At 33.2% G+C, this 27,289-nt stretch overlaps 1 protein-coding gene across 6 annotated transcripts in view; it reads left to right on the top strand.

Annotated features, from left to right (window-relative positions):
- Positions 1–27,289, top strand: part of LOC130640721 (tensin-1-like) — a 50,370-nt gene that overhangs the window by 5,550 nt on the left and 17,531 nt on the right. For 4 of the 6 annotated variants that reach the window (XM_057447238.1, XM_057447241.1, XM_057447239.1 and 1 more), the window contains 18 exons: positions 49–86; positions 3,456–3,512; positions 3,820–3,855; positions 3,979–4,019; positions 4,337–4,437; positions 4,892–5,046; positions 5,833–5,888; positions 6,447–6,513; positions 6,882–6,946; positions 7,267–7,350; positions 7,542–7,595; positions 8,160–8,279; positions 8,471–8,543; positions 9,217–9,340; positions 10,826–10,903; positions 13,227–13,343; positions 26,193–26,243; positions 26,335–27,270. In XM_057447238.1, coding sequence (XP_057303221.1) covers positions 49–86; positions 3,456–3,512; positions 3,820–3,855; positions 3,979–4,019; positions 4,337–4,437; positions 4,892–5,046; positions 5,833–5,888; positions 6,447–6,513; positions 6,882–6,946; positions 7,267–7,350; positions 7,542–7,595; positions 8,160–8,279; positions 8,471–8,543; positions 9,217–9,340; positions 10,826–10,903; positions 13,227–13,343; positions 26,193–26,243; positions 26,335–27,270 — 2,253 coding nt within the window. Of the gene's footprint in view, positions 1–48; positions 87–3,455; positions 3,513–3,819; positions 3,856–3,978; positions 4,020–4,336; positions 4,438–4,891; positions 5,047–5,832; positions 5,889–6,446; positions 6,514–6,881; positions 6,947–7,266; positions 7,351–7,541; positions 7,596–8,159; positions 8,280–8,470; positions 8,544–9,216; positions 9,341–10,825; positions 10,904–10,961; positions 13,043–13,226; positions 13,344–26,192; positions 26,244–26,334; positions 27,271–27,289 lie in introns of those variants that run through there. The other 2 variants (XM_057447240.1, XM_057447243.1) reach the window with 2 other exon arrangements.

Raw genomic sequence — 27,289 nt, 5'->3', positions numbered from 1 at the left:
TATTGTGTTACATTTAAATTTTATCACAACTTGTTTTTTTTATTTTAGATTGCTGGTATATCTGTCATGTAGAATGTCAAAGTCTTGTAAGTTGTGATTTTAAAGTTGTTTTTATTATGATGAGCTTTTCTTTTGATCAGCGCTATTATACTATCCTCTTGAATGAGATATAGCGGTCATGTTTTAATGATAGTTTGGGCAGGAACTAATTTAATGATAGATTAATAAAACAAATTAATTTGTCAAAAGAATGAATCCATTACTGAGGATTATTACTCCTTTTGTTTATTTTAAGCTTTTAGAATGTAGATCTATGAAAGATGTAGGAACTGTGTGTTGATTTTAACTTTATTGACATAAAACATTTACTTAATATAGAAAGAAAATATATGTATAATCCTTACATTACATACGTACTATTAAATAATAAATATATGTATTTTGGTTTTTCAGGCATGTCTCGTTATATTGTTTTGTATAATGTACATTTTGATTGCTCATAATGTTATATACGCGGAATAAAATAACGGATAAAATATCAAGATACTAGACAAATAATCAAGGATACTAAAAATTAGTATTCCTTGCATTTTAAAGGTTGTTTTTGCTTTTTTATAAAAACAGATAGTTTCGCTCTCACTCATAATGGTTACTTATCCGAAAACGATTATGATTAGCTTGGAACAGTTTGCCTGGCCTTCCAGGTTGAAGTATTGTATGTGCAAATCAGAGAAACCACTATTTCATTAATTTTACTTTCCTGTTGCTTTCTACCCACAAATTAAATGTGCTAGCTGATGCTAATTTTGTAACTAATTTGGTTGGTTTCAAGTAATTAATAATAATGTATTAAGATGTGTATAAATGATTATATCAAGCCTGTGCAACTTTGTGCTATAATGCATCCTATTCTCTGTTTACCTAATTTTTTTTCTTATTAAATGAAAGTTGTGTTTAGTGACTGATAAGTGTTTTGGACTCTGCCCTTTATTGATGACAATGCTAAACGACTGGTCATTTAATGAATTTATAAATGAATTTATAAATGTACAAATAACATCTATATATTTATATAAAGAATAAATATAATTAAATTTTTGTCAATTTTATCCTTTGTTATTTTCTGTGCTTTGTTTTTTTTTGTGGTTTTAGGTTTACAAAGGTATTAATTCACATAATCTAATTTGTACTAAATGATATTTTAGTCAATGGACAAGATAAATTTTTATACCTTAATGGCATAGGATAATGTTTCAACAGCCCTGGATAATAATGTTTGTGGAAATGACGGTTTTTGGCTATTTCTTGAAATGTCCAAACAGCATTACTTGTACTCTACAGCCATTGGGCTGCTGAAGTTTTACTTTAGCAGAAGTGTAGACCACGTAAACAATGTCTGAAATGCACTGACTGACAAGATTGTTCATAACAGTGATACATTTTATTGTTTCTTTTAAAAAAGTCTTGGTACATCAATGTAACAGTTAAAAAAGTTTGTAAATTATAAAATTTAGCATTTACAACTGTTGGATAATCGTGCAGGGGTGGACGATATTTTATGTTATTTATTAAACTTTTTTATAAATATTTAACCTTTTACTTTTTATACTTTGCTGCTTAATCCAGTTAAGATTTACCTAAAATATCTGTGTTAATCTCAAAAAACAAATTGTATATTTTATATTGAGATGTTTGTGGTGTTGTTTGAAGAGTGACTGTGTATAGTTGTTGTTTTGGATTCAATAAACATAAATTTAAAAATAATGCCGTCACTTGAATAATAATATTCAGACTGCCAAACTAAGATGATATTTCCAAGTAAAAAAAAAACAAGTTATTTTTAGAAAGAAGAAAGTATGTGTATGTTAGACACCGTTAAATAAATTTTATGTGAAGTGTCAGGGGTTAAAACTTGTGAATTAATCCATCAGAGTTGAAAGAGAAACAGAATGCATATGGTCAAGGTTTTATTTTTGTCTTTGTCTTCATAGAATTCCCAGTACATTAGCACCATGACATACTTTGGTACTACCACAATTCTGATTTGCATACTCACTTCTGTTACTAAACCAGTTTTGTTTATAAATAAAATGTTTTATTATAACCATATCTATATTATAATGCCCGTATACGTCTGTCCCTCTGTTTGTCTGTCTGTTCTCGCAAAATGGTAGCTTAGCTGTGACGGACGAACTCGTGAATTTTTCCACGGCTAACGACTAGTTTTGATTAAAAAACCTTAAGAACATATGAGTGTATGTGTCCAGCATTGTCACGCTCATGTTTTATAACAGCCATTATACAATCCAATCTCATGATTCTAAAAAGTTTTGTGTTAAAAAACAAGCATGTGGGTACCAGGATACAGTTAAAGTTTTACCGATAGGTATTTTACTTTTACGTATATTGGTTGTATTGACGTGTGTAGTCATGCGTTAATTAACAGCTTAAATTTTATTGGCCAGTTAAGTTATATTGTAAATTGGATTGTGGTTTTTTAAATTTCTGCTTAAGGTCAAGAAGTGGTCTAATTTAATTTAATTAATGCTGTAAAACTTTGTGATATCATTCTGTCGTTTGTTCTTTGCCAAATGTGGTAAACTAAGCCAAAGATATTGGTGTGGAGCAATGCAAATTAAATTCATATTTTGGCTATAATAGTTATTCTGTATTATATCCGCCATTTAATCTTATTTTCATAGTATTAGAGTGAAATTTCATTTTAGACATTAAAAAGGCAATTAATTGTGTGCATTTGGTTTCATAGATTTTTTTGTTAATGACCCCATTACTGCCTAATTTATTATATTTAAAAACTGAGCTTAATTTCTGTGCTGATAGATATCCTATCCCAACAAATAAAGTGTTGAATTTTGGTAAAAGAAAAACCATTTCTTCTAAAAAACTTACATTTTCACTGTACCAATATATTGTAAAGTAGTGTTCATTCACATTGCATTTTGCCCATGTCATTTCAAGTACCTTTTGTCCAAAAAGACACTTACTTAATAGGCCCTAAATTTCAATTTCGAAATTTTTCATTTTTTTCTTATTATCTTGGAATTGTGTACAGTTATAAATTAGTATGTATGCAAATTTTTTTTAAATTTAAATCTCCAGTCTTGTTTTGGAGGTATTATTGTTACAGCCAAGTGATCTCTTAATTTCTCTTAGTACCCTCACTTTTTAACAAAGATCAAATATAACATAATTAAATAAGCCATTGTAGCAGGTTAATTATTTGCAGAATTTTGTTTGTTATCAAACTTTTTGTACAGTTTTTTATTATTTTTTCCTTTGTTTTGGCAAATGATGCGACACATCAAATAAAATTTATTTGGAAAGTGTCTTATATAAGAACTCTTTTTAAAAAGGCACTCTTTTTGGATTTAATTTGTTACCATTTGGGTCATGACTTGCTTTTCATGTGTAAGTTATTTTACTTTTTTTTGCAGGTGACAAGCCATTGCGAAAGTAGAATTATGTATCGTGAAACAAAATCTGTAGGAGAGGTATGTAAGTATTGATGGGACAGGACAGAACCTTTTTTAAAACATCTATTTAATGAGTTGGAATGGTATAGAGTAGAAAGTAGTTCTTATTTAAAACAATGGTTCTGGATTGCTACCCTTTTCCAGACCTTTGTGCGTACAGCATAAGCTCTCTTATCCTCCAGTTTTGCTACTAAAAAAAATGTGTGAGAAAAAAACTGAGCACAACCAGATAATAATGTAGGGAAAATTTATTTGTTTATATTTTGTGGATGTCTCAATGTTTTATAACTTTAGTTGCGTAATTCTGATTTAAATTTATTTACAGTGCACTCGTGATTATGCAGTTGGTGATGCTCGATTGGTAGGTGAAGGGGGAAACTCTTTGGTTATATATAACTTGTATAGTAACTAGTACTTTTGAACTTTATTTTTGATATCATTTTTTAAATACGTGTGAGAGCTTTTTTAAGTGTTTTTATTTCAGCTTCAAAATGCTTCTCCATGTACATCTCCAATTTCATCCAGGTATACATTATTTAATTACATTATTTAATTATTTTCTTATGCAACATTATTTGCGGTCTTCTGAGGGTACTGCCATTCCTTCTGCCCTACTTTCATGTAAAAGTGACTGAACTTACCTTACCTGAACAATTGACAAATGACTTTTGTTAAGTAAACAGGTGGGTTTAGTCAAACCAAAAGTTACCATTCCATTTAGGTTACTTTTTCAATACATCGCCACTGTATGACTTCTGCAAATCTTTTAAACACAACTATACCCTGGAATATTCTTTCGAAAATAAATATTTTTGTTTTTATTATGTGTTTATGAAATTTAGGGCCATGTCACCAGCTAGTGAATCATCATACTTTGGAAAAACATCTGCATGTAATGATGCTGCAGAGCTCGATTTAACTTACATCACTGATCGGTTAATTGGTGTGTAATTTCAATTTTCTTTTTTTTGAGCTAGTATAAAAAGTATTCTTGTAATTCTAATTTTTGTTATAAAAAGATGTGCATAGAGTTTATTGCATGGCTTCTATGACATAATGTAGGCTCCATAATTCACCTTGGCAATTTTTTGCTGGATACACGTGGCGATAACAACATCAATTCTGCTTTGCCTACCCTATAAACAATAAAAGACGATCGATAGAGATACCAAAATTAATACAGTCTAGCCAAAAGCAATGCAATCATTATCATTTTAACTTCGTATAATAGGGAAATTATGAGTTTGTGTAATTATCAGAATCTATGTGAAATGTGCACTAAATCATCCGACCCTATCTTTTTCTAACGATTTGCATTTTCAAAGTAGCATTCTCAAAGTAGCATTTGTTTTCTTGTCCACTAGACAAATTTAGCAATATGATTATTTAAATTTCAGCAATGTCGTTTCCTGCAAGTGGTTTGGAATCCGTTTATCATACCAGTTTATTGAAAGTGTTGAAAATGTTGCAAACGAAACATTTAGATAAGTACAAGATAATAAACGTGTCAGAAAGAAGATACGATATTTTGCAGCTTAATGAACCTGGCCAGGTTGGTTAACTATGTTAATATCAATGGTAGTTGATTCAGAATATGGCACTTTTATGTAGTTATATCTTTATTTCATTGGTATTTTTATGTTTAAATAAGTAGTAGTCCCATTCACTTGACATACATATATTGTAAAATTTCGAAGCACGATCATTTGAGTGTGATTCCGGGCTCATAGATTCACCATTAAAATTTCATCTTAGTGGTAAAATATGTCACCATAGATAAAACATCTATAGGGTGTGTTGTAATAAGAGGTGGATACATAAAATGCGATTTATTTAAAAACATTTTAATTCTGTTTGCTGATTTTCTTACATATCTCGCGCTAGAAAAGTTACTTTTACTGGCACAAGTAACGCCACATAATTTTATATGTGTATATATCTTTAGTCATTTTAAAAAAGAAAGATAAATAATCGTAAAATTCAAGATACTTTTAGAATTGTAATGAAAACAACGTAATGAAGTAGTGTAAAGTTGTAGCGTAATGAAGGCAACATTACATTTTTATGTGGCACACGATACGTTTTACGAATTGTACAATTCAGTGATCCAATAAAAAGAGTAATACTTGTGTTGATTTTTGTGTGTGTACAGATGAAACTGCTCAAAAAAAAAAATCTCCAGCTACTACTTTTTGGTAACAGCTAAATATTCGTATCAAATAAATATTGATTTGATTAGATCTGTCCTTTTTTATATTTGTCAAATTATTGATACCATCAATAACAAAGCCTTACCAATATCTGTTCCTCATATCGACTGATGTTCTTTCGTTTTCAGGTTGTTGATTATGGATGGCCTGATCATCTGGCTCCAACTCTTGACAAACTGCATAAGTAAGTGTATATACCAGATGTTCGTTGCCATTCACTGTACACTTCTTAATAAACTGTAAGTGGTATATACCAGATGTTCATCCACTATAAAAATTATGTTCTCCAAAAATTAAAAAACTGTTATAAATAATAGATGCTCCAAGGTTGCTCTAGATACAGCAGAATCGAGTAAGTAAGTAAATGATAAAATAGCATAAAAATATTTTGAAAGTATAAAGGAAGCCTTTGCGACTACTAGCAACAGGGTGAAACATTTCTTTGCAACACAGCCATCAGGCTCACTATTCTTAAGGTTTTCCTAACAACCTTTTTTTTTAATAAAAACATCTGACGATGTTTGTTAGATAACCATGCATTGGTAAGTCTTCCAATACTGCGTTTGAATAGTAAAAGAAGATGTACATATATATAGAGTGGAAGTGTAAACTCAATGGTTCTTTACTTGGCTTATCATTGATAGTAACAATTTTTTGTGGGAATGAATTCTAGCTTTTAGGAGAAGTTAAGTAAAAATAGGAGGTTAATGAACAAATAATGTTATGTGCTTCTTCTTTTTAGAATTATTAAATCAATACATGCTTGGTTGCTGGGTGATTCCAAAAATGTTGCTGTTATTCATTGTAAGGTGAGTTGGGTGTTGGTGTTTATAGCAATTATATTGACAGCAGCTGCAGAAGGGAAGTGGGGTTGAACATAAACATGTTATTCATGTCATTCATCAGCACTGTGGGAGTAATGTACAATGAGATGAAACCTGAGTCTAAGAGAGCCTTACATGAAATTCCATTTCGAGTGTTTACATTTTTTCTGGTGAAATGAAACTTTTAGAAATTATTGCTGATGTAGAAAAAAATTGCGCATCCAAAATAAAAAGCTTTGGCACATGCGCGGTTCGCACATATCTTTTTAATATAAAGATTAAATTTCGGTTCCATCTTTAGCCTATCTAAGTATTTATGTTGGTGTCTGTGTGATCGTCTGTAATTTTTTTAGGGTGGAAAAAGCAGAATCGGTGTTGTTATTGCTTCTTATATTCAATTCAGCAAAAATTCTCCAAGGTGAGACAAAGTTCGTTGGTGTAATGCATTCTAATTCTTTGATTAAGGAATTACCTTGGATAATTTACCCATCAGTACTGAAGATAGTGCAGCATTGCTGTGAATGTCTTACCTGCCACACAGGTCGGATTGCGTTTCGTCAATGTCCCAAAATGGTTGGCAACACTTTTAGTACACTGGTGTATGGTGATTGTAACTAGAAACGTGTACATACCAATACATCCTTTCGCACGTGATCGTTACAATGTCAATCTTTCATTGATATGATGTATTCTTCCTCTATATCTTGGTATTTAGCTAGATGCTCATTTTTATTTCAGCCCACAAGGTGCACTTGATTGGTTTGCATTGAGACGATATTATGATTCCAAACTAGAAGGTGCAACTCAACCATCACAAAAAAGGTAGTGCCTGTTAGCCAAGAGGAAATGTCAGAAATTTTTATTTTCTTTAAAATGTTTGCAGCGCAGATTTAACAGAATCTTAAAGTTTGTTCTCTTGTTGGCAACGTTGTGTCGAAGAATGTAAATAATGATAGTGAAACGATTTTATTCCTAATGCAGTTTCTAGTTTTACCAAATTTTTTCTCTTATAGATATGTGCATTATCTTGGCAGTGCGTATGAAAAGAAGTTCACCTTGACAGGAAGGTGGGTAGTGTGAATATAGGACTTTGCTCTTCCAAAATACAATAAACCACTTGCGCCACAGTACTAAATTAGGTACTCTGAATGACTAGGATAAAAAATAGATGAACAGGTTGCACAATGATAAGTACTGGTTCATTAAAGTTTTCCTCTGACTCAAAATTAAGTTAATATTATGATTATAATAGTATTTGTATTGAAGAAAAAAGCACTCGTTTTACAAACATCTTTCGTGACAACAAATTCGATATTTGAAGTTGCATTTCCTTCACCCGGATCATTCTTTTGCGACTATGCTTAGCTTGTTGATCAAATTTCATTGAATTCAATGTGATATGACACAATGAGTTTTCATGGGAATGCAAAATTTACAGCGCCGATTTCCACCTCTTTTAAAATTGCTCTACTGTGGTTTTTGATTTCGGTAACCAAATTTCTGTTAATAGAAGAAATGCAACGCAAAGCCGCTGTACTATACCTGCTTTCACATTTAAAAAACAACAGAAGAATTGTAAATGATGAATCGCTACGTGATGATAAATATTTTTTTTATGAATTTTATTTTAGACGTCTTTTCTTTCAAAACATTATTATGCATGGTATTCCCTATTTTGGAAACAGCACAGGATTTCAGTTTTATTTGAAAATTTATCAAGCATATCTTTTGAAGCATACGACGAAGACGTAGTGAGTATTTAGCTTAATTTTTATAATACATCATTTAAGAAAAACAGACGGAAATCAAAATATTTCTTTCGTTTTTTTATCATTTATTTCCAGCGTATTCGATGTTATAAACAATAGATTATTGCTCTGTAGAAATCAAGCAATTGGCTTCTGTACGCTGTCCTTTTAACAGCTCCGTTTGTTGATTTTAGCTGTGTATCACCGAGTTCGAAACGAGCGTATGTTTCTATCGAAGATGGAGTGCAACTACATGGAGATATTATGGTAAATTTAAATTTAACGTGAACAGCATGTCTGATTTCACTAGGTGAAAGTCCATTTGTTAGGCGTGGTTAGTGTTGTGAGGTTGTGCGACCAATGCACAAACAAACTCTTAATGGCGGCGAGTCAAACAAATTCATTGGCCGATGTGTATAGCATATGTATGTGCTAAGAGATTAAAGGGGACTTTCACCCTCCGGTGCTACATTCACTATTTTAGAGTCCTCTGCAAGCTGAATTTTTCTGCAAGGGTAATCAATGATAAAAAGAATACTTTTATCATTGGCAATTTTAAATGTTACTGTGAACTAGACGAAGATAAGATAGCTTCAAGGGAAAGGGAAATACACTAAAGTAGCGTAAAGATGCAACAAAACCGATTTTATCCCTGGTGGTTTAGCCAACAGACTATACGCTGAGCCAAAAGTTTGATAAATTTTCTAAATTCATTTTTGATTAGACGCGAATAAAAGCAGTTAAATCCCAGGCCCCGCTGGTATAATTTAATGCAGATGAAGAAAGTACCCCGCAAGGTTTTTTGTACAACAATGAAGGTGTTAGTAGAATCAAAAGCGCTTTTGGAAAACAATGGAGTAAGATTAGGAATATGATATGATTTCTTTATTTTTGTCAATTTCTAATGTGACATAATATCTTTTGGTGTTTTATGTTTTAGGTCAAGTGTATTGAAAAGGGCAGCGCAACACAAAATGTCATCTTCCGTTTGCAATTTCACACAGACGCTGTTGATGGTTGTGTGGCTGTTTTCGGAAAATATGATTTAGATGAAGCGTTTAAGGGTAGGCTGTACATTTTACGCCTTTTACAGGCTATTCATTTTACGCCTTTTACAGCCTGTTCATTTTACGCCTTTTACAGGCTGTTCATTTTACGCCTTTTACAGCCTGTTCATTTTACGCCTTTTACAGCCTGTTCATTTTACGCCTTTTACAGCCTGTTCATTTTACGCCTTTTACCGCCTGTTCATTTTACGCTTTTTACAGCCTGTTCATTTTACGCCTTTACCGCCTGTTCATTGTATGTTAACTTCCATATTTTTCTCAAGTCCGCTATTGTTTTGACAGTTTGACCAACCAATGTCAGCATTTTTAGAATAAAATGTAAAGATATATTTTTTAGTTGCTAATGTTCCCCTCTAATTTACTAATATCAGAAGGAATGGCGTCATTGGGATAAAAAAAAATGCGTACAAAAGTTCCTTATGTTATGTAAAGTAAAAATGGTCCGTTTTTCCAGGAAGTATTCATTTTATGTCATTAAACTCGGTACATGTCTAGAAAATTGCATTTAATGATGTTTGATGCACGAGCATGCATGCAATAAATAATTATATAACCGATGCAACATCCTACATGCACGTCGGTACTTTTTAAAATTTGCATTAGATTGACCCCAAATGCAATATAATATAAAAAAATTAAAAGAAATTTTTAATTTTATCACAAGCCCCAAAAGTTAGGGGAAGTCACAAAATTTTAGTCTTTACATGCCGAACAAAAGGCCGCGGACGCTTTCAACCCCTTCCTTCCCTCGCACTGGTGTTCAATAAGAATAAACCACTGTCAAAGTCAGAGCGACTAAGCACGTTCATGCGTTTTATTCGGGCATGCATACTTCTGTTTTGTAAAATGGTAGCAGTAAAAAAAAACTGCTAAAATTTCAAATTAGGGCAATTCTTACCATTCTTTTTTATGTCTCTTCAGTCTTAGCAAAAATTCCTTTTTTATATAATAGAATCAACATGATAAAATTTATACATGATCACTAGGTCATTCGTTTACCTGCGTGTTTCATTTAATGAATAGAAGATTCCCCATAGTGTCTGTTCACTTAGTTATGTCATTAACAGTTAGTGAACGCTGGCTGTTTGTTTTTATAAGCTAATTCGCATGTTACAACTTTAATAGGAGAAAAGAAAAAAAAAGTTCACTCTTTATAATGTCAAAACTCGTTTCTTCACGTGAAGTTTCTTCATTCATTTTAACTTTGCTTCAGTTTTTGAAATGCTTCTAAACGAAGGTTTGTGTAGCGAGAATTTTTTAAAAACCTTTTTATATTTCGTGTGTTCTAATTGAAAGTTTTATTGAAATCACAAGTGGAGTTGCTGGAGAAGTCTGTGTAGCTTAGGGCTTTGTTTTTTCTGTTTATCTGCTTTCTGCAAATGACTGGCTCTAGAAGATGCTGCGCGTTTTTTGTTTTGTTTTTCCAGCTGGCCAATGCTTTGCTTCGTTCGTAGTTAACGCTACAATTTTTTTATTTTTAAGATCCACGATTTCCAGATTCATGTTATATCGAATTTGTTTTCGCGCCTGGAGACGAAGAGCAAAGAAAACAAGAGCAAGGTAAAAGTTTTTCTATAACGTCACTATTTTTTGATGACGTTGCATTTTTTGTTTCTTCGCTACGCCAATCACTGAACAGCTTTTGTGTTTCCGGATCCCTACCATTCATCCGGACCCCTACTATTCATCCGGATGTAACTTCTCAGACGTAAACATCGTTTTACAAGATGGAACCTCGCTTAACCATTGTGTGAAAGAAAGAGCAATTTAGTTTTACACGAATTACGGACAGTCAAAGGACGACCGCCATCTTAGCCATAATACGTAACTTCTGCGCCACCATATTGTTTGCCTGCGTGCGTTGTCGTTTGTATTTGTTCTACGTTTGGTGTATCATGAAGAGTGTGGTTTACGCCTTTTTAATCTGAGCGTTGCTATTGCTTTCGGTTTCCGGTTGATTTGTATTGACATACTCTATAATTAGCAGACTTTTGTTGTTGTTTGTGAGATTAGCGGAGACCGGCTGTTTAGTGAGATAGTACTGCTAGCTAGATTTTACATTTTATTACCCACGTTCACACGTTGTGGTGACTTCAGCTCAAAGGTTTCAATACAAAGTGTTTAAAAAAAAATATGGAGCTGAACAAAAAGCGGCGCTTGAATAAACAGACCAAGATTTCCGTTGTACGTAATTTTCGTCACAGTAAAAATTCAGTCTTTTGCCGCGTAAATAGTTGGATTTTTTCACTGCATATACATTATTTACGAATTAGGCGACAACATTTGCTGTTATTTGATTGGTTGCTACCGTTTTTGTTATTTATTTTTTTTTTTCTTTTTTCTCAATTTCCGTTCCTAACTGCGGGGAAAGTCAATAATTTCAACTTTTACCGCGGGAAAGCAACAGAAAAAACATTAACTAATCACAATTTAGTCTTATACCCTAAACGCCTGCACACGGAGCTCTTTTTTAAAACTTAATTGATTATTCCCAGAAATCTACACTGTGATTAGTGATTACAACATTTAAGTTAAAAACATGGATTTAATTGTCTTTTACATTTGTGTAGAGTAATGTTTATAAGAACTTAATCACCGTCATAATTTTTCTATTTACGTCCATTCTGAAGTAGATTTTTGAAAACATTAACTTCTGTTCAAGTGTATGCAAAACATTGATAACATTCCAAGTGGTTTTTCATAAAACAAAAAATAATAAGATTGATTTCGGATTTCATATTTTCTTAAATGATGTGCTGACTGTAGAAAAAGTTGAAGCAGGAACATCAAGTAGTCTTAATTGACAAGTTTGTTGACTTTTGGGATTTAGTAAAGTTTTTACTCTTGATGAAAATTTTCTTCTTAAGAAGTTTTAATATCGATGTCATTTATGCTGTTGTGAATGAAAAATAGTGAAATTTATTTATTAAAAAATATCCGTCAAATTTACAGCGAAATAGAAAAAAAAATACTGGTTCCGACTTTCTAATATGGATGAAAACAACAACTTGATACGAAATCTAGTAAAAGAACCCCCGCAAAGGAAGAAATGTGCTATTAACGAAAGCGTAAGGCGTAATAAAGCAGGAACAACGAACATGTCAACACCGATATCAACAAAACTCGACCATCCGTCACATTCAGTTAACATGAAAGATTTTCACGATCGTTATGATTCGAAATTTGATGCTGATTTTAAACTACATAACAGCTATAACAATGAAAATACAGGCGATCATAAGCGTGATTGTTCGGTACATCACGAGCGTAAGTTTGATAGCGTGGATGAAAAATCTTTTATGGACGAAGTCCTTTCACAGGCGAGTGATGCAACAGGAATGTTGTTTATACTTGAGGACAACGTCAACACTGAATTGACAGAAACTCACTCAGTCAATGATAAAAACAAATTCATTGTTGACTCCGATACCCAGCGTTTTACAGTGAATAAGGATAATAAAGTGGACTCGGTTAACCAAAGGCTAAGCTCTAAGTTTAAGGAAAACTCAATTTCAACACCTTCAAGGGCAAAGAAAACGAAACCTGCTCCGTTGATATTATACGATGAGTCAGACTATGTTGTTGTGCCAGATTTTGAAGAAAGACAACAAGAACTTGTGAAGGAGACATGTTTGGTTGACCCTCTCAGTCCGGAAACACAAAAAAGAGAAGTGATTGGTTGTTTGCGGACAATACGCGGTGAGGTTTTTTTATAAACACACATTGGCGACTTTCCACCTACTGTAAATAAAGTCATAATTTCAAACCTCTCTAGTTCCATAAAATTGACTTTTAAAAAACTCGCAGGGGGTGTCAAGTTTCAGCAAAGTCGTCAATGTGTTATATCCACTTTGTTTTTATGAGATTAATCTTACGTTTCTAGCTGCATGTATAGACAGTAGGCTACAGGAAGTAACTACGCAACATAAACACTCTTTTACAAGCGAACTTGATGACTTGATAAATAAAATGTCTTCGCCCCAACCCGGAAACACAATAGGTAATCTTTTCTCTCGTTTATTATTTTGGTTAAGCATCTATTGAGTGTTTTTCTTCCTGAATCTGTGCTCTTGTCTCTCACCTTATTAAGTGACATCCCGACAAATGGTGTAGTTCATTGATACAATTTATTCTTTGTTGATATTTTTACAAATCTTTTATTAATTTGTTTTGAATAAGCAAGGATATAAAAGTACGTTTTAAGGTTTAAAATTTTGCCTCTTTTTTCAAATTTAAGTTAATATAAATACTAGTATAAAAATAACTCGGCATCTAATATTGAACTTCTGTTCTTTTGGTCGATGTCTTCGTAGTCATGCACCATAACAAAGGGAAGCAAATTTTAGATATCTAAGGAAGGCCGAAAGGTGGGGGAGAGGGGGGGAGAGGGGGGCAGTAAACAACAGGGATGCTAAAACAAAGGGTATTACATAATTTCTTCTTTTCCTGCTACATCTTGTTATATTATTTAGTCAACATTAAATTAACGTTTGACTTTTTTTTAAAAAAAAATGAGTCTGTTATTTTGTTGATTATACCCAGCATAACCTTCTTAAGTTCTTATTGGTACTATTGTCCTGCTGAGACTCAGTAGTAAAATTCGACAGAAACTTTTTATAGTCCTCTGTGTACTCTATTACACCAGTGAATTTTGCATATGTTTTGTGTTGCTGCAGTACTTATTATACACACTTCTCCGTCTGTACTATATTGCTGCAGTACTTATTACACACACTTCTCCGTCTGTACTATATTACTGTAGTACTTATTACACACACTTCTCCGTCTGTACTATATTACTGTAATACTTATTACACACACGTCTCCATCTATACTATATTGCTGCAGTACTTATTACATACACTTCTCCGTCTGTACTATATTGCTGCAGTACTTATTACACACACTTCTCCGTCTGTACTATATTACTGCAGTACTTATTACACACACTTCTCCGTCTGTACTATATTACTGCAGTACTTATTACACACACTCCTCCGTCTGTACTATATTACTGCAGTACTTATTACACACACATCTCCGTCTGTACTATATTACTGCAGTACTTATTACATACACTTCTCCGTCTGTACTATATTGCTGCAGTACTTATTACACACACTTCTCCGTCTGTACTATATTACTGCAGTACTTATTACACACACTTCTCCGTCTGTACTATATTACTGTAGTACTTATTACACACACTTCTCCGTCTGTACTATATTACTGTAGTACTTATTACATACACTTCTCCGTCTGTACTATATTACTGCAGTACTTATTACACACACGTCTCCGTCTGTACTATATTACTGCAGTACTTATTACACACACTTCTCCGTCTGTACTATATTACTGTAGTACTTATTACACACACTTCTCCGTCTGTACTATATTGCTGCAGTACTTATTACACACACGTCTCCGTCTGTACTATATTACTGCAGTACTTATTACACACACATCTCCGTCTGTACTATATTGCTGCAGTACTTATTACACACACTTCTCCGTCTGTACTATATTACTGTAGTACTTATTACATACACTTCTCCGTCTGTACTATATTACTGCAGTACTTATTACACACACGTCTCCGTCTGTACTATATTACTGCAGTACTTATTACACACACTTCTCCGTCTGTACTATATTACTGTAGTACTTATTACACACACTTCTCCGTCTGTACTATATTGCTGCAGTACTTATTACACACACATCTCCGTCTGTACTATATTGCTGCAGTACTTATTACACACACATCTCCGTCTGTACTATATTACTGCAGTACTTATTACACACACATCTCCGTCTGTACTATATTGCTGCAGTACTTATTACACACACGTCTCCGTCTGTACTATATTACTGCAGCACTTTTTACACACACTTCTCCATCTGTACTATATTGCTGCAGTACTCATTACACACACATCTCCGTCTGTACTATATTGCTGCAGTACTTATTACACACACTTCTCCGTCTGTACTGTATTGCTGCAGTACTTATTATACACACGTCTCCGTCTGTACTATATTGCTGCAGTACTTATTACACACACATCTCCGTCTGTACTATATTGCTGCAGTACTTATTACACACACTTCTCCGTCTGTACTGTATTGCTGCAGTACTTATTACACACACGTCTCCGTCTGTACTATATTGCTGCAGTACTTATTATACACACATCTCCGTCTGTACTATATTGCTGCAGTACTTATTACACACACATCTCCGTCTGTACTGTATTGCTGCAGTACTTATTATACACACTTCTCTGTTGTACTATATTTCTGTTGTACTTGTTACACATACATTTCCTTCTGTATTATAATATTGAAGGACTTAATACACACACGTCCCCGTTTGCACAATATTGCTGTAGTATTTAATGCCCACGCGTCTCCGTACCTAATATATTACTGCAGTACTTATTACACGCACGTCCCTGTCTAGATTTAATTAAAATAATATATTTACCGCGAAAAGCAAGAAAAGAAAAAAAGTAAAAATCCTTTTCTTCAAAAATTTTTGCTAGAATTATTGTTACCGAATTAGTAAATTCGCGAAGATATATGTACGCAAATTGACTTTTACAGGAATTTGCGCAGACTAGTTTTCGCGATAGTATATAAAATTTGCGAAATTCCCGCAAAGATAAATCATAAGGTAGTATCAGCAATTTCTCGGAAAGAAGATTTCACTGTTCATAAAATTCAGAAAATTTATTTCAAGGATCAAATTTACCACTTTTATTGAAAAATTTAAAAGGTTAATCAGGCTTTTGTATTTTTTTTTATATTAATTTGATTTATATTTAAGCGAGCAGTTTATTTGACGAATTGAAGAAAACAAGGTATATAGTTACATATTCCGAAGGTCCGCTGGCTAAATTTTGCTTGTTAAAAATTCGCTAAATCTTTTAACTGAATTTCTTGAGAATCCACTATCTGACTTTCGCTTCTTGAAAATCCGCTAGCTGAATTTCGTTTGTTGAGGAATACTAAAAAATCCACGGGATTGCACGTCCTTGTTATAGCGCATTGCGTGCATCTTGCTACTTGCGTTACCATTTTAAGTGACAGACAGACGTATACGGGCATTTTAATATATACATTTGTAGTTAACGATGTCATGTAAACATTACAGATTGTACTAATTTTAACACTTTTTCTGTGATCATTTTTTTATTCCGATGTGATAGATTTTCGGATTATTGAATTATCATGCTTCAAATGTGAACAAGAATGAAGCATTAAATGAGCGATAAACCAGTTCGTGTAATGTCCAACTAAAAATTTTACAGCACGTTAAATTTTTATGTTTTGTTTTTCGCTTTTTTTTCCTTTCCCGAATATAAATAAATGATGAATGATCATCATATATCGAAAGCTCCCAAAATTGTTAAATTAAGAGTACTTGTTTACGAACAGTAAAGACCTTGGACACAGCTGAAGGATAATTTCCATTATAAAACTTTTTTCTTCTTTTTTTGTTTAGTTTTCTCCGCTACTTTAAAATTAGAAGTGGCGGTCGCCTGTAACTTGTGAGCTTTAGTTTTGTGAAGTTTATCAACTTACCCTAAATAAAAAAATAGGATCTGTAGTGTCTTTTACAGAGATGTTTATCGTATTTTCTCATTATTTCTAATTCATCGAATCTTGCCACTTCAAATCTGCATCCAAAATTTAATAGAAATATTTCTTTAATGGCTTGCTCCTCCTTCTAATAGTATTTCTAACAATAATTTAATAATTTCTTGTGTAAACAAATAATTTGTAGCCATATCTCAGAAAAACTGATTTTTGTTTTCTTGTGTTGATAGCACAATGTTTGAAACAAACACACGATTAAATGTAATTGGGCTGGTAGGTCCTTATGACACAAGTAAGGTTATAATGAATCATTTTTCTTATTCAGAATTTTAAATTATGAAAAAAATTAGCCGTACGTGAATATTTTTAAGCGACATCAAAATATCGATGTTTCTCCATGTGATGTCATTTTTTGTCCAACATATCATGTTTAAAAACATCATATGTTCACACTAATTAGTTCACGTCCTACGAAGAATAAATTTCTTTGTTTTCGACTATACTAGCTCTCTGAAAAGCCAAAATCTTTATGCCCTAGTCAAGATATTCTGCGATGAATTGCTAAAAAAAACATTAGCTGAATGTGTGTTTTTCTACCTGAAAGAATTTTAAAATGTTGCAGTGATAATTGAAAAAAAATGTTCCCAATTTTTATAGAAAACCAACCTTACTGACAGATTTGATCTGTCTCAAAATTCCTAATACACTCTGCTCTGAAATTTACGATAAAAACTTTACTCAGTTTATTTTAACAGTAATGTGAAAAAATCATCAAAACTTTTTTTCCGGCTTTGTAAATGTTCTTGTGTTTTTGATAATCTTTAAACTGTTTAAAAGGAGAAAAAAAGTGTAGGTTGAGAATTAGACAAACAAAAACAAACAAACAAACAAACAAAACAATAATATGATAAAACGAGCCACGTGATTATGTAATGATTTTTCTGTCTTCTACAATTTGCTTGATCTCTTTTAAGTAACTTCTTAAGCTCAGCTAAATCTCCAAAACATATGATGTTAAGAAACACTAATCTGCACCCCTATAAAGTTTTAAGTACCCCTAGTGAGATGTCTTGTCATTGAGACTTAACATATTTCTTCGCATGTAACATTTAAACCATCGATAATAACTTTGTGTGAGTTGGTTCAGTTTTGAAGTTTCTTGTTGCAACCAGGTAGCTGCTTTCTTTTTCTGTAAGTTCCGGAACTTTATTGTTTCTCAGTAGCGGATATTGATACATTGCAAATTTTCCGAACCTAACAGTTTTTTACGACTCGTTTTTTACGACTCGTTTTTTACCATCCTAGCCTTTCTCTGTTTTTTTTTCTTACTCTAAGCAAAAAATGAGTAGTTTGTATAGTTCGGAAGTGCATTTTGATTATAAATTTTTGTTGCCGTCACTTCCGCAAATTCTATAACCATTATTGGTGTCATATTAAGCAGTTTAACAACATTTTTCTTCTATTTCAATCTGACTTAAATCAACCGCATTGTTCAGTATCAGGCTGTGTAAAAGACGACCCTCTCTTCCTTTCTATGTCGCAAATAAGCATTGTGATATAGTTGTGAGAGTAATTTGCAGTTTTTATTCGAGTAAGCGAGGTTTTTCTGACTGATCACTTCCGTTCTGAACTAAAAAACTATTATTACGTGTATGTATACATCTTAATATATACGTTATTTAAGCCGCATTGCGAACAGGTTTAAATACGGCAGTAAAATTCCGTAAGGTATGTGCGAATTAAAAAGAGAGCGTAATTAATCAAAGCTTCTTATAAAGTCAAAGAAAAAAAGAGAAAGCATTATTTCTTTTTTTCTTATAATCGCATTTGATAAAATATTGTTATCCGAATTATATCATAGTAAGCGTATAACATTTAAAAATTTCTAGATGACGATATAAAAAAATCGATAAAAAGGTAATTATTATTTCTTTTTCACTACCTGTAATGTTGGCCTGCTGATTTGAACCAAATGGAAAATGTTTTTGTCTTATATCTTGATATTTTGTAGTTGCATTGATGATTTTTACGTTACTGTTGTTGTTGCTTGTATAATTTCGACATAATTGCTTTTTCTATCCTTACGTTCAGCAATACTTTTGGCTTGTATTTACTTGCGCCGTAAGACTTACATGTTGCGACAATCGTAACACTTACGTCGGTTTCAAATCTTTACGACAGTGCGAACCACAATGCAGGAACTTTGAAACTTTTACGAAGATTTAAAATTTCGCTTCGGATCCAATTAATCCGTCACATGATTTTACTATCTTTCAGGAATTTTTTTTTTTTATTTAAGAATTTAAGGTGGCACACGAGAAACCTAAAATAGCTTCTGAACATAATCACTTAAAAAGTAGGAAAAACCAGAGAATTTTTTGGGCTTCCTACTACTGGCGATTGCATAAAATTACCTATACAGACAAAGGTGTTGGAGAAAAAACCCAGTGTTTTTTGCATAATTATATAAACGACTATGCAGAACGATAGTTCCAACAAATTATTTTGTCACCAATAGCTGTTTATTTTTGTCCATGTCAACTGTGGTAAAATCTCCCAATGTTTGGCAAGTGCCTGTTGGTCGAAAACAGATTTTTTGATCACATTAACAACTATTGCTAAAAATTTTTGACCTTCTTGACAAATAACAATTTAAGCAGGCGTCGGTCGATAAAAATGAAGATTCTGTTTGCATAGGCTTTTCAGTACCCTAAGTTTTAATTTTACTGAGATGTATTTGCAGAATTTTAAAAGTGACTTGGCATGATAAAGTTCTGTTCATTAAAATCTGGTTGTATATCATTGGATGGATTCTTAACTTGCTTTCAAGATGCAAAACTTTCAAATTACTTAGCTATTGTGTTCATACCTAATTACCATGGAAAATATTGTTTGACTAATTAATCATATTTAGCTGCTATGTATAGAACTAGTTACGCATCCAATTTGTTTTCTTAAACTTAAAACGAAGCTTTCGAAGGAATGTTATGAAAAAAGTCGTGCGCTTGTTACAAATGTAAGTTGAGAAATATTGATCAAAATAAAGGTTGGTATTTAAGTTCTTTTATATTGAACGTTCATTATTTTACGATTTTACCTCATGACTTGATTATAATATTTTTGCAGGTTAATTTTACCCATTAAACCTTCTGCAGTCTTTCTCGCAAGCTATTGTTTACAGAAAATGCGAGTTGCGTTTCCTTTTTGCCAAGAAATTGCGCATTTTGATTGGCTACAAACTTTCGAAACTACTTTCATATTCTTGTGGACATTATGTCTGTATTTTCTACACATGTATCGTGGAAATTACCGTTGAGACAAATCAGAATTTCGCGTAAAAGCGGAATTTCGCGTAAAATAAGAATTTTGCGTAAAATTTCCTTCCCCAGAGATTTGAAATTGGAGAAGGGAGGGCCTTCTCCAATCTCAAATCTTTACATCAGTAAGAAAGTGAAATGTTGTTAAAGAAACTTCCTGCCAGAAATGTCTCAAGATTATGCAAAGCGATATTAAGATTCACTTTCATCACTGAAATTACTTGTAGTTTTATTTTAAAACCAATTTGAAACGAATTTTTATTTATGTGTTATTCAAACATTGATTTTACTTGAGAACAAGGCCAATCATCTAACCATTTTTTTAACAACAACGAATTTTTCTTCACCATAGCGTTTGTCTGTCATAGCAGGAAATTTAACTCCTAAACAGTCTGTCTGTGAGTTGGATTGCGCTTTTGATTCTAAAAAAAGATTGGTAAGGTTGATAAAAAAACGTGTATATTGCTTCCTGGTCCGTACTTTGTCGCTTGAAGTTCCGTGTATTTCAAATTCACAAAAAGAATAAACATGAGGAATGTTTTTCATTTTCAGATCGGAGTTTAAAGTTAAACTTCGAATCGCAACGCAGCTTTTGAACATTCTTACTTCAAAGAGTTGCAATTGGCTAGATTGACAGTATTATAAGCACTAAACTTTATAAATGCAGAAAATGATCAACACAATATGGTTTTAACTTTCATATCATGAAAAAATGCAAAAAACAATTTTTAAAAGATAACATTTACAAAAGTTACTTCAATTCCTCAACATGTCGGCGCTTATTTAAGAAATTAAAAAGTTTAAAACTACGATGTTATCACTCTTACACCATTCATTTGTAAATTCTCAGCACTTGCGAAAGTACAACTACTTACCATATATATAAGGTGTAGAGAACAAACAAATTTAATAGCTAATTACTCACACATAATTAAAGTACAATGAGATTTCAATTATATGCCGCCTCTTTGTTGATCCCTTCTGATTGTAAACTAAGTTTTCAAAATTTAATACTATATACTGGATGAAGTATTTAGATCATTTGAACGCATTCGTTTGAAGTTTTGATTTTCCAATATGTCACCTATATTTCTTTCTTATCGTGCGACACGCCTATACCTGCTTTAAATTAGTTTAATTAAGCTTTATCTAAACAAGTAATAAGAAAGGTCAAAGTAACCAATTTACATGGCATGCGATTTTATAACCAGCTTGCTTCTGTATATGAAGCACAAAAGTATTCTCGATTCTATGAAAAAAAATCTGTCGACTTTACTCTTCCATAAGCTAGTCGCATTTAATGTCCTGGTAAAAAAATGGAACTTGCAAATTTTCTCGTGGTAAGAATTGGCGCCATTTGTTAAGTAGAATTTCAACTCGATGAGGTTCATTGTGTGTAATGGTAAATTTCATTGGTGTAATGTGGAGCTATATAACGGCATATGAAAACAACGTTTTTTCACTTTTTTATTTGTAGAATAACATTTTTTTTGCAACAAAACTGTTAAATTTGATATTAGTTCTGATTTAAAAAATGGTGGACATAGCTGCGACATCTAGTCACTCCAGTAGCAAAGAACTTCTAATTAGGCTCATCAATTTGCCTTAATTTGCTACTTTTTCCAAGCTTCTGTTTCGTCGTAATTGAGGGGGATGGTTTCTCCGTGGATTTTTTTATCGATGGGCAAATTGCTGAAATTCATGAATAGTCTTTTTAAGCATTGCTGATTTTTTTCCAAAAATAACTTGGAGAAAAATGCCGCAAATAGAAGTAGGCTGTGTATTTCCCATAACTCAATTCTCTACTTTTTTGCGTTGAATACAGAAGAGCACATCCAGTTCATGCAGAAACCAGGTTTATTTTGACAGAATTTAAAGTCGTACACGTCTGTGACTTAAAAATACAACTACGGTAATTTGAAGAAAGAAGAAGTTTTGTTTGTTTGTTTGTTTGTTTGTTTCTAAATGCCACAATAGCTTGCGGCTTTAACTTTATTCGCGACAGTGGTGATGGAATCAAAGGGATAACGTAGACCTACCTAGTAAATTTTGGCTGATAAATATAGAACGGTTAACCATATGTTCCTTGTTACAGGATTTTTTAGAGTAACAACCTTTAAAGAACTTCCTGAAGTTGCGCGAAAAACTTAGCTGAAACTTTTGTTACGAATATACGACGTGACTTCGTCGAGACTGGCTTATTATTAGTTGTTTTTGTTTTGTCAGAAGCTTCTAAGTCGTGACTTTAATATCTTTCTCTCGCGCACGTTTTTATTGATTCAAGCTAGAAGAGTAAATAAAATATAGAAAACTGTGAATATACAACCATCTCTGTTTACTTTATGTTTGACTTAAAATATTGATTTTGGTCTAGGCGCAGAAAATGATAGTTTTTATTCGAGTCCTCTGTGAAGTTTAGGTTTTTTCATCGCGCGCCTGAATGTCACCTTTTGCGGTAAAGGTGTTACATAAAGCTGAATTGCAACTCACGTGAGAAGAAACGACTATTTCTTTGGCGGTTTGTCAAAGAGGTATCATTCAAAACCACATCGCTTGTACAGAGAGGAATCATTTTTGTTTTCAGAATTTTATGGTCTTAGAGTAGAATTTAAACTTAATATCGGAAAAAACTTAATTTCTGATTTATAATGGTTTTTACTGCGAACGCAGAAATCTCCAAATGCGTCATGTTTATATCGTGGATGCACATACCACGTGGAGTAAAAAAGAAGAAAGGTATCGTTTAACTTTACTGCAGTTTTCACTAGCCGTAGAATTTCTCTCTGATTTAACTTAACTAGTGCAATTTTAAAACTTCCAGTAAAGTATACTGAAGTATACTGAAGTAAAAATGAGTTACGTGACAAATTGCTTATATATTTTATAAATCGATTTTATTGAGTTTAAACATTTTTGGAATTGTTTTTAAGTGACCGCTTAATTGTACATTACTTCGACGTGTTAGCTTTGAAGTTGTAAATAGTTAACTGCGCCGGCGTGCGTCTTTTGATATTTATTCTTAGCCATTTATACTTTCTGGGAAGTGTTTGCGGAAGAATCTTTCGCGGTTCTGCAAAATTACATTTTTTACGGGGAAAAAGCCTGTACGAAATCTCTCATCTATTTTCGACTACTCTTAAACATTTTCGCGTTTACAATCGAATTTTTTGCCGGTATAAACTTTTGCGATTTTCCCATAACTGCGAAATTCGCAAAAGTTTTTTTTCTTAAACTTTTTCTTCACTGAATATAAACCTACCAAATCCGTGTGGGTCCGAATAATCTTGCAAATTTATTACATATCATCTTCACCATTCTGTAGTATAAAAAGAACGTTATCAGATGTTAACAAATTACTAAGCGTTACTACAAGTCGCTAACACACAGCGTGAGGTTAATTCTAAGACTCGTTGTGTGTCTGTAGATGTCATACCAGACAAATTGTAACGATGGTATTAATGTTCTTGTATTTTTAGCTTACGTTTTAATCCTGGATTATCTGCTTCGCAAAAGTAGTGTCGTCGCGGCAAATGTTTTTATACACAATTGTCGACCACACTATTATTGTTTATGCCGTTATTTGTCGCAAATGCCAACTTTGGTGTCGAAAGGAACTATTATTTATGTTTACGCAATAATGACGTCATCACGTTTCTTCGTTTAAGTTTCGTTGTCGTATTTTTTTTATCATCACTTTATTGTTAGTGTTAAAAATGCGACATTTTTGCGGAATTTATTTTCGCTATTGACCAAGTTAAATGGATTTTGCGGAATTTATTCCCGCGGATGATTAAAAATTAAATTTTGCTGAAAATGGAAAAAGTTAATTATTTTCTTCCTGCTAAAACTTCTGGGAATAAATATGTTATGTCCCCCTCCCAGCTTTAAAAAAAAGTACTTATGCTACTCTCCACACGAAAAACGTTGTTTTCCCATTCATTAAGATGAGAATGTAATTTGTTTGTTTTTTCCTTCGGCTATCTTCTATATCGCTCGAAAAATCAACTCAACAATTATTCTGACACACGTTGATAACTGTTATCGCACCGTTCTGTCGTAGGTGTTCTGATTTTTCAAGAACAAGATTTTCAAAACAGCAAAATATAAAATAAAGTATAATCAAGACTGTAATTTTTTTCTTTTTGACGTAAAAACACAGGTGTTCCATACACCAGGTTTATAAGCTTCAACTTCACTGGATGTGTTTTTATAGCTCATTTGATAACATGTGTCGTTTAATATTTACAAACTGGCTAATCAAACTTTCAAACAATCAATCAACGTATCATTAGGTGTAATTAAGTCAAATTAATTACAGTCTAATGAGAGTAATTAAAATCTGACAGCTAATTAGAAGTACGTTAGACAAAGTGCGAGGGTTGGGTGTTTTCTTCAAGAAGATTTGTGTTCGCGAAAATGGCGAGTTCTGAAGATGAGACGTTTTTCACTGTTGAGTTGAGTTTCCGTTTGCCAGGACATTTGACAGCTCAGCAATGTTTGACTTTGTCAAAAGGTAAAAGAGACGGCATTTCTCTCTTTTTTTGTGATGATTTGATGGGTTGGGCTATTCAAAATTTTTACGATATCTATATGAAAGATAAAGTATATTGTCTATTATAACTTCGGCTTTCTAGTGAGTAGAATTTTCCTTTCGAAAGTGATAAGCATAATAGACACCATAATAGAATTGCTATTATCTGTGATTTAAGTAAAAAAATTCAATTTTTTTAAAACTCTTTGTATTTCGTCCGTTGTTCTTGGCAGTAGTGGAAACGTTAACACGCGATAAAAAACACTCTAATATTCCTTAATCTCACATCCTTCGTTTAACGGTATTTCCTAGGATTAGCTAGTATTATTTCTCTAACGTATTCCCGAATTCTGTGTATGTGTGAAGTCGAGGTGGTGGCCTGAACCCATCTTAGTTATTGAAAACACGAAGGTAAGGCTTAAAGACACCGTCATTTTTGAATAATCACTGAAAAATCAAAGTGTGTTTTAGCCTTTACTTTTTGTGTAACTGGTTTAAAGGGAGTCCCTTTAGATTTTACAATGATTTCGTGAATTTTCCCTTTTCTTTTACTGTTGCGTGCATGAACCCCAACCAAGAAACAAACAAATAAACAAACAAGTAAACAAATTAACAAAAAATATGTAAATAAATAAATTTATTGATGTATTTATTTATTTGTTTATTTATTTATTTATTACAAATTATTAAGCATCTCTAGTACTAAAATGACGGATTCACTACGTCGTTGTGATGACGATTTTCCTAGAACGTCTAAGGGAATGATCGATTTTTTTCGTAAGTGTGATCTTGCATTCAATTTTACACTCCTACCGTAAATGCTCAATTAGGCGCCCCGGGCGCTTATTTCAAAATTTGACTTTTAGGAGGGCGCTTATTCGAGATGGGCGGTAAATTGAGAGGGACGCTTTCAAAAAAAATCTCATTTTTGTGTTATGGAAATACTTGAACGTAGGGTAGCGAACTACTTAAACGAAAAGATAGATATAATCATTTTGACATGAAATTTCATCCTGTAGATGATTTTCAAAAAAAAGGCTGTTTTTGAGTTAAAGGTCGTTTCTAATTTCCAAAATATTCAGAAAGGTGCCCCGTTTGGCTCTAGTATTACATTCAAATAAAGCCCAGGGCGCTTATCCGAGAGGAGCACTTGTAAAAAAAATTACAAAAAAAGGGTGGGCTGTTAATCGAGAGGGGCGTTTAGTCGAGAGTGGGCGCTTATTCGAGAGTGGGCGCTTAGTCGAGTATTTACGGTATGTTTATTTTAGACGCTGCTCGAAATTATGAAAAGTATGGCGATGTTTAAATGTTATATCAGAAGTTCCCTTTTGATTTCTGAAATATATATCTTCTTTACTTAAAAAATAAAATGATCAATTTCTTTTTTTTTGTGTAGGAATCTTCGATATAGAAAGACAAATGACTGGGATGGTCGAGACAACTAAACGTAGGTTTTGTTAATTTGCTATGACTGATCCAGTTTTAATAGAAATAATTAAATATATGTGAGGAGCCAGTTACACTACGCTTTTCCATAGATCGTACAAATCCGAAACATGTAGCTGGTCCAGTAGATGGAAACCCTTATGCTCAGATTGATCCCATCCTTAAAGAGAAACTTCGAGCCAGACCCTCTATGCCAGAAAACGACAGTTATAATTTAACAACTGGCATAGAAGATTTGGATAATTTGTTAGGAGAGATAAATTACCTAACAAGTAAGGCGGACGTAAACGGAAACACCTATGCCAGCAAGAAAATTGCCACAGTTGACGTCACAGATCATGGCGCAAGAAAGTCAAAGTCAAGCGTAACCAAACACGCTCCTCCGCCAGTGGAAGGGAAAATAACTATGCAGCAATGTGGGATTCTGCACCAAGCTCCAAGTTTACAACTTCATCCAGTTATGGAGGGTAAAATTGCTGTCGAACAGCGTAGAGTCTTGCACCAAGCTCCTGGTGTACAACACAAGTCAGTGTCTGATGACGTTTTTTCGAACAGTCCAAGTGCAAGAACCGTTGACGATCTGTTGTATGAGTTAGATCATTCTCCTTTGAACAGTAGCTACGGCATGCGCAAGCCTTTGAAGAGAAACGCCTCTTCTTACGATAACGACTCTTTGTGTAGTGGCAGTGAAAGTGACCAACATATTCTTCGAAGTGACACAAGTAGAAACGATTCCGTTGATGGCATAATGGAAATACATCCCGGTATGGTAGCCCAGCATGTTCGGAACCTTAATAAAGTTTTATTCACAGAAGAGAATGAGTACCAACGAAAGTACGGAGTGCCATTGGCTGGTTTTAATTCACCGGATGTTGTTCAACAGAAAGTGACCAAGTTTAACAGTCGCTCGGTTGCCCCTGGTTACTGCAGCTCTCCTCCTTCGCAGATTTATCACAGTCAAGGTGGCATGACCAAGATTAATTATGAACATCAACCTGATCACGTGGATGCTGGTACTAGGCAACCAGGTAGCGGGAACATTTTGTT

This window comes from Hydractinia symbiolongicarpus, chromosome 4 (genome assembly GCF_029227915.1).
Source record: "Hydractinia symbiolongicarpus strain clone_291-10 chromosome 4, HSymV2.1, whole genome shotgun sequence".
Lineage (NCBI taxonomy): Eukaryota > Metazoa > Cnidaria > Hydrozoa > Anthoathecata > Hydractiniidae > Hydractinia > Hydractinia symbiolongicarpus.
Note: the sequence above shows the minus strand (reverse complement) of the source record. Positions and strands in the feature narration are given on the sequence as shown.